Source organism: Emydura macquarii, unplaced genomic scaffold (genome assembly GCF_026122565.2).
Source record: "Emydura macquarii macquarii isolate MOO-44397 ecotype Brisbane River unplaced genomic scaffold, CSIRO-AGI_Emac_v2 contig_1230, whole genome shotgun sequence".
In the NCBI taxonomy this organism is placed as follows: domain Eukaryota; kingdom Metazoa; phylum Chordata; order Testudines; family Chelidae; genus Emydura; species Emydura macquarii.
Window position 1 is genome coordinate 22,272,190 of NW_027131367.1, and position 15,640 is coordinate 22,287,829.

At 47.6% G+C, this 15,640-nt stretch overlaps 1 protein-coding gene across 1 annotated transcript; it reads right to left on the bottom strand.

The window, feature by feature from the left end:
• Positions 1–848: 848 nt before the first annotated feature.
• Positions 849–3,755, bottom strand: MFSD6L (major facilitator superfamily domain containing 6 like). The gene has a single exon (XM_067547877.1). The coding sequence runs from the start codon at positions 3,645–3,647 to the stop codon at positions 1,683–1,685; it is 1,965 nt and encodes a 654-aa protein (XP_067403978.1). The 5' UTR covers positions 3,648–3,755; the 3' UTR covers positions 849–1,682.
• Positions 3,756–15,640: the final 11,885 nt, after the last annotated feature.

Sequence of the window (15,640 nt, forward strand, 5' to 3'; positions counted from 1 at the left end):
TGAAAGATATAAAAGATGGTGCTCTCTTAACCTTAATATGGAGATGCAGTCTGCACAGAGTCCAGGTAGAGGAAGGATAGCACTTAGGTTACAGGAGTGTACTGGGTTTTAGGAGATCTGGATTCAGTTCTCAGCGCCACTGAAAACACCTTGTCTGACCTTGGGTGAGTCACTCCATCTTTCTGATTCCATCTAAAATGCAGGTGATACTACGTCCCAACCTCACAAGGCTGATTTACTAAGGTCTGTGATACTTCAGTGATGGGGACTGTATGGATGGGATTTTCAAAAGCACTTGGCCTGGGCCTAACTGTGCTCCCACAGAAGTCAATGGTCTTATTGATTTTAATGGGAGCAGTTCAGCACTAAGCACATTTATCAATACCATGCTAAGTACATACATAGATCACCAGCATGCATTACTGCATCTTGATTCAAGCAGACGCTACTCAGATCAAGACGAAATAGGTGGTCCTCAGAGGTCCAAGGACACAATATGTTAAAGATAAGGGAGGCCACATGATGCTTTGTTGAACTCAGTAAGCCAACATTTGGGGCTGTACTCCAGCCACCCATTTTTAAAAATATTGACTATAAGGAAGCCCATTGATTTGTCAGCATAGTCTTCACAGCCACCTAAACAATTACACTCCTAACTAAATAATACCTAGCTCTCATATAGGACTTTTAATCCATAGACCTCAAAGACCTTTACAAAAGAGGTCAGTATCATTATCCCCTTTTTACAGATGGGGAAAACTGAGATGCAGAGAGGGAAAGTGATTTGCCCAAAGTCATCCAGCAAGCCAGTGGCAGAGGAAGCCAGGTCTTCTGAGACTGTCTGGTGCACTATCCACTAGACTACACTGCCACCATAAACATGTACAGTCTGTGACTGTGTCTATGCTATTGAGATTATGCCAACAGAGCCTCTGCCTGTTGATGCAGCCTACACTAACAGAAGGGTTTTTTCTGTCCATGCAGGGACACCACTTCCCCAAATATTTTAGCTATATCAACAGAAGCACTCTTTTGTTGACATAGTTGTGTCCGTACTGGGAGTTTTGTCACCCTAGCTATGTTAGCCAAAGGTGTGGTTTTTCACACCCTTGACCGACGTAGCTATGCCAATGTAACTTTTCACTGAGACCCAGCCTATAGCAAGACTGATTTTAGAGGTCAAAATAAAGCATACAGGATGTTTCTTTGATTAATAATCCTTGTTTGTTGAAGAGTGAGTCTTGGAGGGATGGTGCTTTACTGACATTAGTGCACTGTAAGTCTTTTTAAAACATTGATGAGACTGTGCTAAGGTACAGTTCCCAATTTCAGCAGCTACAGATCTGAGAAATGTGCATCCAAATTTTGCCTTTTTGATTAAAAACTAAACTGCATTCGTTTTAGTAAATGGACATCTCAAAAGGCCTTCCACTTGGATTTTGGAAATGTAATGATTAAGTTAAAGTGCTACAAATATTTACTGTAAATTAATCTTAAGAAAATAAAAGATTTATAAAATATGGTCTTTATACATGACTTTCCAAGCAAATATGTACACTGTATATTCCGCCACTTATGAATTATTTATCATTATTAGACATTTCTTTCCCTTCTGCCTCATAATTTCACCTTTGTACCCTGAATTTGTTCTACTGCAGATTAGCTGATCAAATGTGATTATGTTACCAATTCCTATTGAAGTTCTCATCTTTCATAGCTTTCACCAGCCAGTCCCTTTCCTTCTCCTCATCAGAGTCACTCACATCACTAGGATCTGCAGCCAGGAGACGAGAATAATTAATTTTTTTCTGCCGAGGCAATTTAGACTGGACTATCAGGAACAAGATTAACCAGAGTGCCAAACTTATAGAGCACGCCCTATACAGAACTGCCAAGCCAAAGCTGCTCACAACAAATCCGCCTGCAAAGCTTCCCAGGCTAGCTCCACAACCATATGAGAGGCCTTGGAGGACGATATGCAGAGATCTCTCTGTTCCAGGACTGGCTACGTCGTCAACCAACATATTAACTGCCCACCATAAGGCACCATTACTGAAGGCGCACAAAATCTGAGCAGGCAAAACTGACCACGCATTCCACAGGAACGAATAGTACAGAAGCTGTGCTGAAAGGCAGCTTAAACTCAGTGCAACAGTGCCACTACTTGAGAGAGCCCTTAGTAACTTGCTTTTAAAGATATAAAGCAGAATTTCAGCAATCAGTCCAATTGCCACTGAGAGACCCATGTATAATTCACTGCTGCCTTGGTCCTGCATTTGCCAGAAGAGGAAATTCTGCACAGTAGATCCAATGACCCCTGTAAGGAAGACGGTGACAGCAGACAGAATTGTTCGGCCATCACTTCCAATGAGATTCAGAGCTTTGACGGTTTTGTTCACATGCTCTGTTTTCTTGGAAACATGGATAGGAAGAAAGACACTGATGAGCAATGTGAGAATGATCAGTAGAGCATAACCATAGAAGTGCACAGTGAGACGAGAGATTTTAGGACTGAGGAAACAGTTCAACTGATCTACAAATATGGTGATACTGCAGGCTCCTCCAGATGCACCCAAATAACTCCAAATCCAAAGCTTCCCATATCTGTCAGTTGCATCAACAAAGTCAAGATATTCATAAAGGCTGTCATCAACTATCCATTCGAGAGGTGCAGCCAACAGTTCCCAAAACACAACAGCACCTAGCACCATGAGAAAAATCTGGTGCTCTCTGTCAAGAAAGTTAATATCTTGTAGGAGCTCAAAGTTGACATCCCGAACTTTGTCCCAGTGACCCGACAGATTTCCAAAAACATAAGAAGCTCCAACAACAGGGTGAAGGTTTGTTTGAAATAAAGAAAACTCAGTACTTCCACCAACAGAAAGGTTTTTCTCAGGATTATTGTTTACATTCAAATCTCCAGAGGCTGGGCTGCTGGTTGCCTTCTCAAGTCTATGGATTGGTGTTTCATTTGAAGCAAGTGTCTCAAGTTCTTGTATCATCTGGTTAATTGCATTCATAGGAGAATCTGTCTTGCCAGAATGCCCATTATTGTAATGGTCTGCACTTGTACCCACTTCACCAATTCCTGCACCATTCTTCTTCAGTGTATCTGTAAAGCTAAACAATCCTTGGAAAGCTGAACTTGTTAGTGGTGGCTTTCCACTAGTCACCAAAACATTTGTGGCTGTTCTTAGTGTTTCTGCAGACACCATTTCTTTCTTGGTAACAGTATTGGGATTTACAGCACTCAGATTGTTCAGACTCAGGTCAGGCACCTCTGTTGCATTCAATAAGATGCTTGATTGCTGGCTTATATTACAATATTTATACATGATGTCCTTGCTCAATGGTGGGACAAGTGTAAGCAGCAAACCTGTTCCCACCGAACACAGCAATGATCCAGTAATGAGAACTTTCCTTTTACTGTGGCTTTTTGCAAAGTAGGAGCATAGTGGAGCCCAGAGAGATGATATTAAATGCTTAATTCCTATGGTAATACCTACTAAAGGGGCAGTCAATCCCAGCTGCCGGAAGTAAAGAGTTAAAAATGGAATCACACAGGCGTTTCCTGCACTGTAAAGAAAATGGAAGAGGTTGGCAACAGCCAGCGCTTTGTTAACATCCCACTGTTTATTTGTATTCATGGCTTCAGATACATGCTTTCCAAAAGGGACCTGAAATGAAAAAGACACAAAAATAAACCCTTTTTTGAGTATTTCATAAACAACAGGTAAGAAGTTAGAAGAGAAACTGACTTTTCAGAAAGAGTCAAATATCGCACTACTTATAGCCTGGCAGTTCAAATGCCAAGCTTTGAAATGTTTAAAAATGAAGTTAACTAATGATGAGATTAGGGATACTAGTCTAAATGAAAAGGCTGAACATAAGAACAGCCATACTGGGTCAGACCAATGGTCCATCTAGCCCAGTACCCTGTCCTTTGACAGTGGCTAATGCCAGGTGCTTCAGAAGAAATGAATAGAACAGTCACTGATCCATCCCATCGTCCAGCTCCAGCTTCTGGCAGTCAGAGGCTGGGAACACCCCAGAGCATGGGGCTGCATCCGTTACCATTTTGGCTAGTAGCCATTGACAGACCTGTCATCCATGAACTTATTTAATTCTTTTTTGAACCCCATTATAGTTTTGGCTTCATAACATCCCCTGGCAATGAGTTCCACAGGTTGACTGTGTGTTTTGTGAAGAAGTACTTCCTTTTGTTAGTTTTAAACCTGCTGCCTATTAATGTAATCGGGTCACTCCTATTTCTTTTATTATGTGAAGGAGTAAATAACACTTCCTTATTCACTTTCTCCACACCATTCATGACTTTATGACTCTCTCCAATCCCTCCTTAGTTGTTCTTTTCCAAGCTGAAAAGTCCGTCTTTTGAATCTCTTATATGGAAGTTGTTCCATACACAATCATTTACGTTGCCTTCTCTGTACCTTTTCCAATTCGAACACAGCACATAACAGTTCAAATGCTGTCCCCATTCCTCAGTTTATAGTAACAGAGCTAAAAGACACTTAAGAAATTCTATCACCATAATATCTAATATTTGTGATCAAGCCAGTTGTGCAGTTAGTTACACTTTTGAAAAACTCTTCTTATTGTACTTTGCTCTGCAACAATGAGAAAAAAATCATTTAATATTCACTGTATTTTGTGCCAGAGGCACTTTCCAAACTGGTTAGATTTATGATACCTGGAGCTCCATCTGAACTCTATCATTTCCTTTAACAAATCCTCACTATACACTGTCTTTTCCTAAAAAAGACGACTTCTTTTAAATGTAAATGTTTTAAATTCTCCACATCCAGCAGGGCAGAACGATATTGTAGGATGAAGAACACTTGGATTGCAGAGTCCAGAGGATTATTAACATTAGTATTTATCATTTGTTCAACAGTGGCAGTGAGAAGGTTCCCAAGGCAAAATGGTAAATGAATGGCACCAACCCCCTATCTTGGTAAGTGATAAGATCACTTGTGAGTAAGCAACTTACACAACATTTCTATGGTGCTAGAGGCAGAGCGTGTGTGACACAGACCTAGGGCCTGAATCTGGTCACACTTACATCACTGTGAATCAGAAATAATTCCATTAACCAAAGCATTACACAGGTGCATTAACAAGAGAGAGACCAGGCTCAGGCCCAGTCACACTCCAAGCCTGTTGCTGCTGGATGCTGGGAACGCAACGAACCCCTCATGTGTGTCCTGCTCTAAGGAGAGGTATAGGGGACAGGCACGGGTAAGCAGTGAAGCAGGCTCCCTAGGGAGGCGGTGGAATCCGTCACTGGAGGTTTCTAAGAACAGGGTGGACAAACACCCGGCAGGGAGGGTCCAGGCTTACCTGGTCCTGCTCGCTGTGGGGGGCTGGGCAGCACGACCTCGAGGTCCCGTCCAGCCCCCCCCCATTCCTGGTTATAAGACGCTGCCCGGTGGCGGCGCCTCAACCCAGCCACGGGTCGGCACAGGGCAGGGCCCCCGCTCTGCAGGGACAATCGGTCAGCAGGCAGAGCCGTGGCCCCGCGGAGACGGGCCCGCCCTGGCCGTAGGGTGACCCGATGCCCCACTGCTGTGGGGACAGGCTCGCTCTGGAGCGGACGTGCTCATACCGGTGCCTGTTCACACGGGCTAGGCTCTCTCGGCCCCGCCGCCCCGGGCTCGGAGCAGGGCTCAGCCAGGCTCACGGGCGGAGGGGCTCCTGGAGCCTGGACAACCGCCCCTCCCGCCGGGCACACCCCTGGAGACGAGACCCGCCCCCGTACCTGAGGGCTGGGGGGCGGCAGCACCTCACGCCGCTGCGCAGCGCGGACTCACCCGAAAACACACTGCGCATGCGGCACCTGCGCGTGGCGGCCCCACCCCTGCACCTGCGGAGGGCGGGCCCTCGCTCGCGCCTCTCCCGACACCTGCCCAGGCAGGGGCCGGGCCCGGCTGTCGCCCGACCCCACGGATAACGCGTGGCGACCTCGGCAGCGAGCGGGCTGCGGCTGCGGCTGCTAGGCGACGACCAGCAGCGATAGAGATGCACGATTCCCGCGGGCTAGAGAGGCCGGCAGCGTGAGGGGCACAGGGAGAGCGCAGCGCCCCCTGCCGGAGAGGAGAGCCGGGCCAACTGCCGACGGGGACCCGTAGCCACTCCCTCCGCAGGCCCGCCCCTCCCCTCCCCCACTTCACACCACCCCTCCCCCACAGACCTTTCCCCCTCCCCTCCCTTCTCACCCCCCCCGTCTCCCCTCCTTCCCACACCCCCTGCAGACCCTTCCCCTCCCCCCGCACCCCATAAGCTTCTCCTCTCCCCTCTCACAGCCCCCCACATGCTTCCTTCAGTCCATCTGGGGCCAGGCCGGCCAGCACCACCCCTCACCCAACCCAGCTCAGGCTAGTGACGGCCCTGCTCTCAGCTGGGCCACCGGTGGCCTGGGGAGGTGCTGGAAGGGGAGCACCGAGGGGGGAGTGGCGTAACCCCCCTTCAACTGGGCCTGTCGCATTGGTCAGGAGCTAGCCTGGCCTACCCCTCGGAGGGGAGAGAAGCAGGCACCCACTCGTGGGGTCTGGCCAGGTGACGGGCCCTGGTGATGCTAGGCCTGGCGGTCACTTGCAGCCTCTGGGTGGGGTCAGCGAGTGGCTCCACTCCCCCCGCCCCCCTCCAGCAGCGGATGATGGGCTCACCAGTGCAGCGAGGCCAGTGCCGAAAGTGATCTGAAAAAAAGTGGCATGTCTCTCAAGATCTGGCTGGAGCAGCAGCTTTGGTAAGATGGTCCTTACCATGCAGCCCTCAGCAACCTGGTTCAGTTAAAAAAAATATTTTTGCTGGGTTTATGACCTCTTCTGACACCCCCTTCCCTCCCATTGTACACATCTATTAAGCACTGAGTGTGGCTCCTTCAGAGACAGCAGCTCTTTGTGCTCCACAGAGACAATGGGTCCCAGCACTCACTGAGCCGCTGTGATCCGTACTATAACTGAGGGGCATAGGAGCCAGCCACACAGCGGATCTTCATGTGCAAGGTCTCTGCTTAGATCAACATGTATTCTTGCATGGTGGGACCTCTAGCAGCTGCAGATTCTACCTCTGTGTTAAAGAGGCCTTTCTGTAAGGCCCTTTCTACAGCTTTGTTGACCATGATAGCTTAGCCACCTCTACACTAGACAAACCTGTGGGCGCAGGGACAAAGGATGTCAGTGCTGGGCCACATTCCTGGAGGGCTGGGAGTTGGGCCCAGGCTTTGGACACGAATTGTCCTCCGCAGGACTCCTGACTTGGGCTAAAAAGGCCATGTATTACACAAGCAATAATCATGTGCTGATCACAGCAACTTTCTAGGCTTGAAGTTAGGGACGGAGGGAGCATATCAGGGCAACGTTCTAGCGGTGTCTGGAGCTGGGCAGACCTACCCAATAGGTACTGTGGAGTCAAAGAATTAATCATAGAATTGATTAATAGAATGCCTGGCCTGAAATTGATCATAGAAAGCCTGGCCTGAAGTTGTAGCCTGAAACTGAAATAGAAGCCCCAGGTTGAACCATTAACAGGATGCCCCAACTGAAACTAAGATAAAGATGCTAAAATCCCACAGGATGTCTCTGAAACCACATTCTAAATGCTAATTCTCTGTTGGAAGCCTTAGGCCTTTTAAAGTCTGTGAACAGACATCTCCTGTTCTGATAAGTATCGGTTCGTGTTCCCCTGTCTTCCTGGCCCCACAGGAACTTACTCCATACAAATTAGCATTGGAACATGTATTGTGTAGCCACCCATCTTTGGGTGATAGCCAGGGTACCTGATAACCACATTGTATAATCAAGTGACTCTTTGGTCTTTCCTGTGAAAACATCTGGCGTACCCCATTTTACATAAAATTGTCTTTCCTGTTAAGTATAAACTGTTAATCAAATTCCACTATACGATCAACTTGTAAATGAACCTAAGCAACCCCTATATAAGTCTTTTGTATCTGGTAGCAGGCCAAGTACCAATGATCAGCATCTAGACATGCTGCTTGGGCTTCCCGGTGCCGCGGTGTCGAGGCGCTTGATGACTCCAAGTCAGAGCTAGGAGGGGAGCCCGCACTCTCGACCCTCCTTGACCATCTGGGGGGAGATCTCGACTCCTGTCTCCTCCACCCACTGGACAACCCAGCGCGGGTTTACCCCAAGACACTGGTCCCGGAGCCCTTGGCCAAGAGGGGGATGGAGGCGTGGGCAGGCCCATGAGGGCACATGCCGCCGTGAAAGCTCCGGCGTCGACAGCCCTTGCAGAGGCGCTCCCCCACCCCAAGGAGTCGGGGGAGGCTCCCTGCGAGGAGATGCCGGTGCCGTAGTAACCTCCACAGCACGTGGCTGGGGATCTCCTGTGACATTCCCTGCTGTACCGGTCGCAGGGAGGAGTCCATACATGCGGCCTCGGGCCGCTTCTTCTTCTTCGGCACCGCTGGCTTCGGTGCCGGTGCCGTTGGGGCGCTCCGGACCGAGGAGACGCTCGGTGCTGCCCGTGATCTCAATGGCTCAGAGTTCGGCCGGAGTGCAGACTCCATCAGGATAGCCTTCAGCCTGGCATCCCGCTCTTTTTGGGTGCGTGGCTTGAAGGCTTTGCAGATTTTGCATTTTTCTCGTCCGTGCTTCTCTCCGAGGCATCGGAGGCAGCGGTCGTGAGGATCACCCACGGAAAAAACTTTAGCACACATGGTGCAGGCTTTGAAGCCAGTGGAGCCAGGCATGGCTCTAATGTAGCCCCGAAGGGTGCTTGCTTACTATCTATTAACTGCTAAAGAGTTGTAAATACCACAATCAACTAACAAAGAAAGCACTAAATGCTAAGGGAGGCTACTTGCGATATGCAAGAGGCAGACGTTCCAGCAACTGTCACAGGCGGAAAGAAGGAACTGAGGGCCCGCGGGGTCGGCAGCACCCTATATACCGCGGCATGAGCACGGCCCTCCAGGAGGCACCTGAGCTGACCCTGCAGGGCTGCTAAGAGAAAAAAGTTCCAGGAAAAAGTGCCAGCGCGCACACACCTATATTGGAATAGATATGAGCAATCACTCAAAGAGAGAACAAGGTCGTCATAGGAGTAGGCTATGTTCCTCTTTCTGTTCCTCCCTCCAGCACCTGGACAAAGAATGTAGTAAGAAGAGTTCTCTTCTTTCCCAGACCTCTCCCCCTGGTTCTTCCCTTGTTGCTAATTTGTTAGATTCATAGCAAAAATGCTTTTGCCACGCAGGTCAAGTGGTAAATAACAAACAGGGGCGGGTATAATTATATGCCTTCCCTATCCATTAATAGTCATTTTATAACCATTTATATCACCAAATAGGGATTATATGGGGCGTTGTAGAAGTGTGTGTATCTACAAGTTTTTAGATAAAAAGTTGTGAAATGGTGAACTCAGGGCTCACTTTGTTGGTCACGCGACGAAGGGGAACGAGTGGACTAGAAGCTGTAACCGAAAAAATGCTCCTTATCACTCCACCCGGCTCAATCTCTCTCTTCAACCGACCCTGCAACAAAACGCATCATGTTAGATAAGCAGCGCTGTGGGGAGACCCTGCTAATCTTATTTTATTACCTTCTTTTGTTTTGATCTCTCCCTTTTTCCATTGCTAAGATTTACTGGCACATGTGTGTGTGTGTTCGGGGTGGGGATGGGAGCCATGAATCAATACGTAGAGAGGTAAATGTCTCCAATGGAAGCACATCACCCTTATCTTCAAGCTCAAAGAGCTTTGCTGCACATCCAGCCAACTTAGAATCATAGAATATTAGAGTTGGAAGGGACCTCAGGTCATCTAGTCCAACCCCCTGCTCAGAACAGGACTAACCTCAGCTAAATCATCCCGGCCAGGGCTTTGTCAGGCCGCAGCTTAAAAACCTCTAAACATGGAGATTCCACCATCTCCCTAGGTAACCCATTCTAGTGCTTCACCACCCTCCTAGTGAAAAAGTTTTTCCTAATATCCAACCTAGACCTCCCACACTGCAATTTGAGACCATTGTTCCCTGTTCTGTCATCTGCCACCACTGCGAACAGCCTAGCTCCATCCTCCCTGGAACCCCCTTTCAGGAAGTTAAAGGCTGCTATCAAATCCCCCCCATTCTTCTCTTTTGCAGATTAAACAAATCTAGTTCCCTCAGTCTCTCCTCATAAGTCTTGTGCTCCAGCCCCCTAATCATTTTTGTTGCCCTCTGCTGGACTCTCTCCAACTTGTCCACATCCTTTCTGTGGTGGGGGGGGACCCAAAACTGGACACAATTCTCCAAATGCAGCCTCACCAATGCCAAATAGAGGGGAGTAATCACTTCCCTCCATCTGCTGGCAATGCTCCTACTAATGCAGCCCGATATCCTGTTGGCATTCTTAGCAACCAGGGCACACTGCTGACTCATATCCAGCTTCTTATCCACTGTAACCCCCAGGTCCTTTTCTGCAGAACTGCTGTCTAGCCCGTTGGTTCCCAGTCTGTAGCTGTGCATGGGATTCTTCCGTCCAAAGTGCAGGACTCTGCACTTGTCCTTGTTGAACGCCATCAGATTTCTTTTGGCCCAATCCTCCAATTTGTCTAAGTCACTCTGTATCCTATCCCTACCTTCCAGGGTATCTACCACTCCCCCTAGCTTAGTGTCATCTGCAAACTTGCTGAGGGTGCAATCTATGAAGATGTTGAACAAAACTTGTGACATAATTTCCATAATGATCCCTAAACCAAATATTTAATTTGATTTCAGAAGTACCCTCTGTTGGCCACGGCAATATTTACTTTTGTAGTTTTTTGATTCTCATCCTGGAGGGGAGAAGACTGAGGGTGAGAGATTTTCAGCAGTCAGATAAGATCAAAGCCCAGTCTGCCTTGTTATAGGATCAGAATCCCAGGCGTAGAGTTGATAAACTGTGTTCTGTTCCGTAATTTCCATTTTTGATTGCTGTGTACAGCAGACGTATCCATGGCGGAGGACTGGTATAGAATCTCAAGCAAATCTGGGGGTGTTGGAATTTTATGATGGTTTTGTGAAAAGGGGTGTGGGAGGGGGCATGTAGAACCTGATTCTCCTCTAATACCAGCATAAATTAGCAGTAATTTCATTTATTTATTCAAGTGTAAAAATGATGTAGTGCGAACAGAGTCAAGCTTGTAGGATCTAGCAGAGCAGTTTTGTTCATTTTCACATAATAAATACAATGTGGGATTTTAGGGCTTTTTGGCCTTGAAGTGAACATGCCCAGCATATGTAATTCCGTCCAAGTTCTAAAGTAAAAAAATTGCTTGATGCAACATGTTTATGCATCTTGTCAGACGTGGGTGATTTTTTTCAGAGGGACAGCAAAAGGCATATCCGTGACTCCCCTGACAAGTTTCACTCTCTGCTCCAAAGAACGGAAGCACTTGGGCTTCTCAACAAAACAACTTTAAGAATTTTTTAACATGGGCAAAACAATGTATTTTTCCCTAAATTCATTCTGCGAAATAGGTGAACTATTTTTGCTGAAATTTTCTGAAAAATCTTCAGCCTTAGGCAGACAGTTAGCATGGAAGAATTGAACTCACGATTACAGCCAAATGATTAAGGTTGGGCAAAGTTTATAAGCAACAGAAAACGGTCTTATAATCAAATGCATCAGACAACCTTTAACTATAGGTATCGCAATTTGCAATACCTCGAATAAGATCTTCATATGTTTAACAATGCTAAATAAGGGTCATTATTCCCATTTATACAGATCAGGAAACTAAGACACAGAAAGATGGTGACTTGCGGAAGGCCACCCAATTTTCTGACCAGTCCTGGGCCTTATCCAATAAGTCAACCAAATATAGCCTCCACAAAGGTCAAAATGATCTGGTTAGAAAATTATAAGTAGTATTAAAAAATTCAGAGTCAATTTTGGTTTTGAAAATAAAAAAAAACTTATGTTAAAATGAAAAAAATTAAAAAGCAAAGAATTTTCATTTGTCAAATGAAAAATTTTGACCAGCTCTAGACAAAATGTCCCCAAACTAGAGAGAATCTAATGCCACTAGAATCCACTTTTTGGTCATGTGCTGCCACACATGAATATAAGATACTAGAGCCTGCAGTGTTTGCAATGTAAAGAGATCTCAGATAAATGGAATTATAATAAATTTCACTCAAATTTCACTCATTTACATCTTCATATTTCTGGGGCACCAGTCTCCAAGATATCTAAACATTACAGCAGGCTGTAAGATTTCAGAAGGGAACACATGGAGCTTTTAAAAAATGTATTCAAGTGCCCCAGCCATTCAAGGTCTTATATAGAGACCCCTAAAATATACGTGAGAACATCTTCATATGCCACCTTGTCCTTCTTTGGCAGTGTAGAGTCTTTGCTGCCTGCACATTGCAGAATTTGCAAGTAAAGATGTTGAGTAATATTTTCAAAAGTGCCCAAGAGATAGATTTACCAAAGGACTTTGGTGCCTAACTACCACCTAAGGTGCTGAAATCTCAGAATCAGATGCCACTGGAATTCACAAAACCCCCACTCAGCCGCTGCCAAACCTATAGGTGCCTAAATTTTGGCAATAAAAGATCCCTAGGCCCCTATGTTTGTGCCTCTGCACATGCACGCTGCAGCCCCCATGCCAGGCATCTGGGAAATTAAGTCCTAGAGCGATGCAAAATCCAGGGGAAAGATTGGCATTCCTCCGTCTAACTCACCTGCAGGTTCCTAGCTGGTACGCACACTCGGAGCTTACCTACTGGATCAGCCCCCATAGGCAAGCTTACACAAAACAGCTGGGAGGGTGGGAGGAAGAGAGCTTTCTAAAAACTTTTAGCCCAGATTAGGGTTCTCACCTGGGATGTGGGAGGCCCCAAGTTCTCCCTCCCTGAGGGGGAGAAGGTATTTGAACAGGAATCTGTCACCTCTCAGGTGAGTGCCCAGCCATGGGATATTCTGGTGTGGAGCTCTCTCAGTCTCTCGTGTTGAAGCTTTCTCACATTGGATACATAATTTTTAAAAATTAATTGGAGCAAGGGTCCTGGATCCTGGGTTTCCAGGTGAGTGCACCAACCACCAGGCTAGAGAATCACTCATGCTTTGTCTCTCCAGATCATTCTCTGATTTATTTATTGATAGTGGAGCAGCTTCAACAGGAGAGATGGAGGGAGCCCAACATCGGAATATCCCATAGCCCAGTGGTAAGGTCATCCTCCTCCTTTCCCCTCCCCCCAGGCTTTTTGCAAAAACAGCCTAGACACCTAGCCCCAAGACAGGGATTTCAGCTAAGTACCCCAGGCAGAGATAGGCACTCCCCTGCAGCCCAGACTTCGATGCTGAACTTCATGAGAAGGGCAGGGCTTACGATACACCCTGGGTTTTGCATCGCCCATTGGCTGCCTTAGGCAGGGAGCCACCTACCAGGCTGGCTTTTGAATCCCTTTCTGAAGCACCTCTCTCTCTTCATTGCACAGGGAGAGGAGGCACCAAACTGAATCCCAGTGATTTTCTGGGGCCTTGTCTGCACTAGAAAAATAAATCAACATAAGAAATGTCAGCTTACAGCTACTGCTATAATTACAGCAGTCGCCGATGTCCACACTGCTCTCCTTGGGTCGGTGGAGTGCATCCTTGCCAGGAGCATGTCCACCGACCTACGGGGCAATGTGGCGGGAGCTGAGAGACTCCTGGGCTCCCTATGGACTGCCCTTTGACTCCCCAGTCTCAGCCGGAAGCCAGGCTCTAGCCACCCGCACCCACCCGGTCCGGGCTCGCAGCCGCTCGCATCCTGGCTCGCAGCTGGGAGCTGGGCTTGCAGCAACCCGTGGCTTGCCCAATCCCAGCTCACAGCTGGGAGCCGGGAACCAATTGCCCCAGGCTTGTAGCAGCCCGGGCTTCTTGCTCTGCTCCCAGCCAGGAGCAGAACCAGCCCTCCCTGCTTTCTTGTCAATTTCACTGCTCCAGAGCAGTGAAATTGACAAGAATGACAGCCCCACCCCTGCTGTAAGAGGAGGACTGCCTCACCCTAGCTCTGTGGACAAAAGCCCTACGTCTCTCATGGAAGTGGTTTTATTTTGTCAAAAAAGCAGGGCAGTTTTGTTGGTGGGTGGGTGTGATTGCAGTGTGTACGCCAGCACTGTTTTATCAACAAAAGCTGACAAAAGCTTGAGTCACCATGAAGGTCACTAGGCTCCTAAGTCACTTTTGAAGATGAGACTTAGATTTCTAAGTCACTTAGGCACCTTTGAAAATATTACTTATTGGCTGATAATAGAGGCTGGATAAATAAAGCTAAAGTCTGCTCACGCTGACCCCTTGCCACTTCCCCAGACTTTTTCCTAGCTTGGCTGGTCTTCCACAACACCTTTTCAGGCTCTGTAGAGTCCTTCCAGTTCTGGTAGCAAGCAAACACTTTCCAGGGCTTCCCTCATGAAGATCTGGTATCTGCCCTTTTAGCCAGGCTACTTCTTGCTTCACCCTGTGATTTCTCAATGGCTCTCCTAGCACATTAGCAGCATTCTCTCTCAGGAGAGGATCCTAAGGCCAACTAGTCTCTCCCTCTGGGCTTTCCTCCTTCTCCCTTGAGGCCCTTCCTTTATGTTAGTTAGCCCCTAGTTCCTCCCCCCTGGGTCTCATCCTTAATTGAGTGTGCTGTAATTGCCACCAGGTGCCCTACTTGAGCTCTCCAGCTCCCCTTAACCTTTTCAGTGCCCATGTGGGGTATGCACCCCATTACACCAACAGCAGCCCTTCCTCCATCTCTCCGCTTTGGAGATTTAAAGGATATGCTCAGAATTGAAGAGAAACTGAAGGGCTGGGGGTTTCTGTACCTTTGCTTCTAAAATATGGGAGCACAGGTTATGTGTACTCCTCTAAAAGCTAACTGCTTGGAAATGGATTCCATCTCCCTAATGCAGGGAATACAACCTCACGGTAGGGACGTGGAGAGGAAATACATAGAAAACACAATTTACTGGGTCACTTTGATAAGTAACCTCTTTCTATCCAGACCATCTCCCCCTGCACGCACATGCACACACAAACACACATTGACACCCATTCTTTTTTTTTAATGTCATTTAATCAAATAGGTAAAAAGATTGCATTTTCCAGTCTATATAATTCATTACACCTATACAAATAATTTATAATCTATCTACATCATATACAACAATACATAATTAATCTCTCCACATCAGTACATATTCAAAGCTAACATGCAACTGTCTGGTTTGTAAACATTTGTCTAGAGCAGTGATACCCAAACTTTTTACATCATGCCCTCCCTTACTCCAGGGGCCGAGAGCATGGGCAGGAGCTGGGGCCAGACCAGGGGCTGGGTGGGAGGGAGAAGCCGGGCCAGGAGCCAAGTGGCCATGTTTAGCACTGAGACCGGGGGTCATGGAAGCCAGAGCTGGACGGCTAGGTGCTGGGACTGAGGCCAGCGCTGCAGCTGGGTGCTGAGCCAGGGCTGCAGCCAGGCCAGGGGCTGCTGCATGAGGGCTGGGCTGGGAGCCAAACCAGCCAGGGACCACAGCTAGGTGCCAGGGCCATGGCCGGGCCACAGGCTGCAATGGGGAGGCTAGGTTGGGAGCCATGCCTGAAAACTGATGCCGGGCTGGGGGCAGGACCAGAGCAGAGCTCCGCACAGAGCAGGCTGGCATTC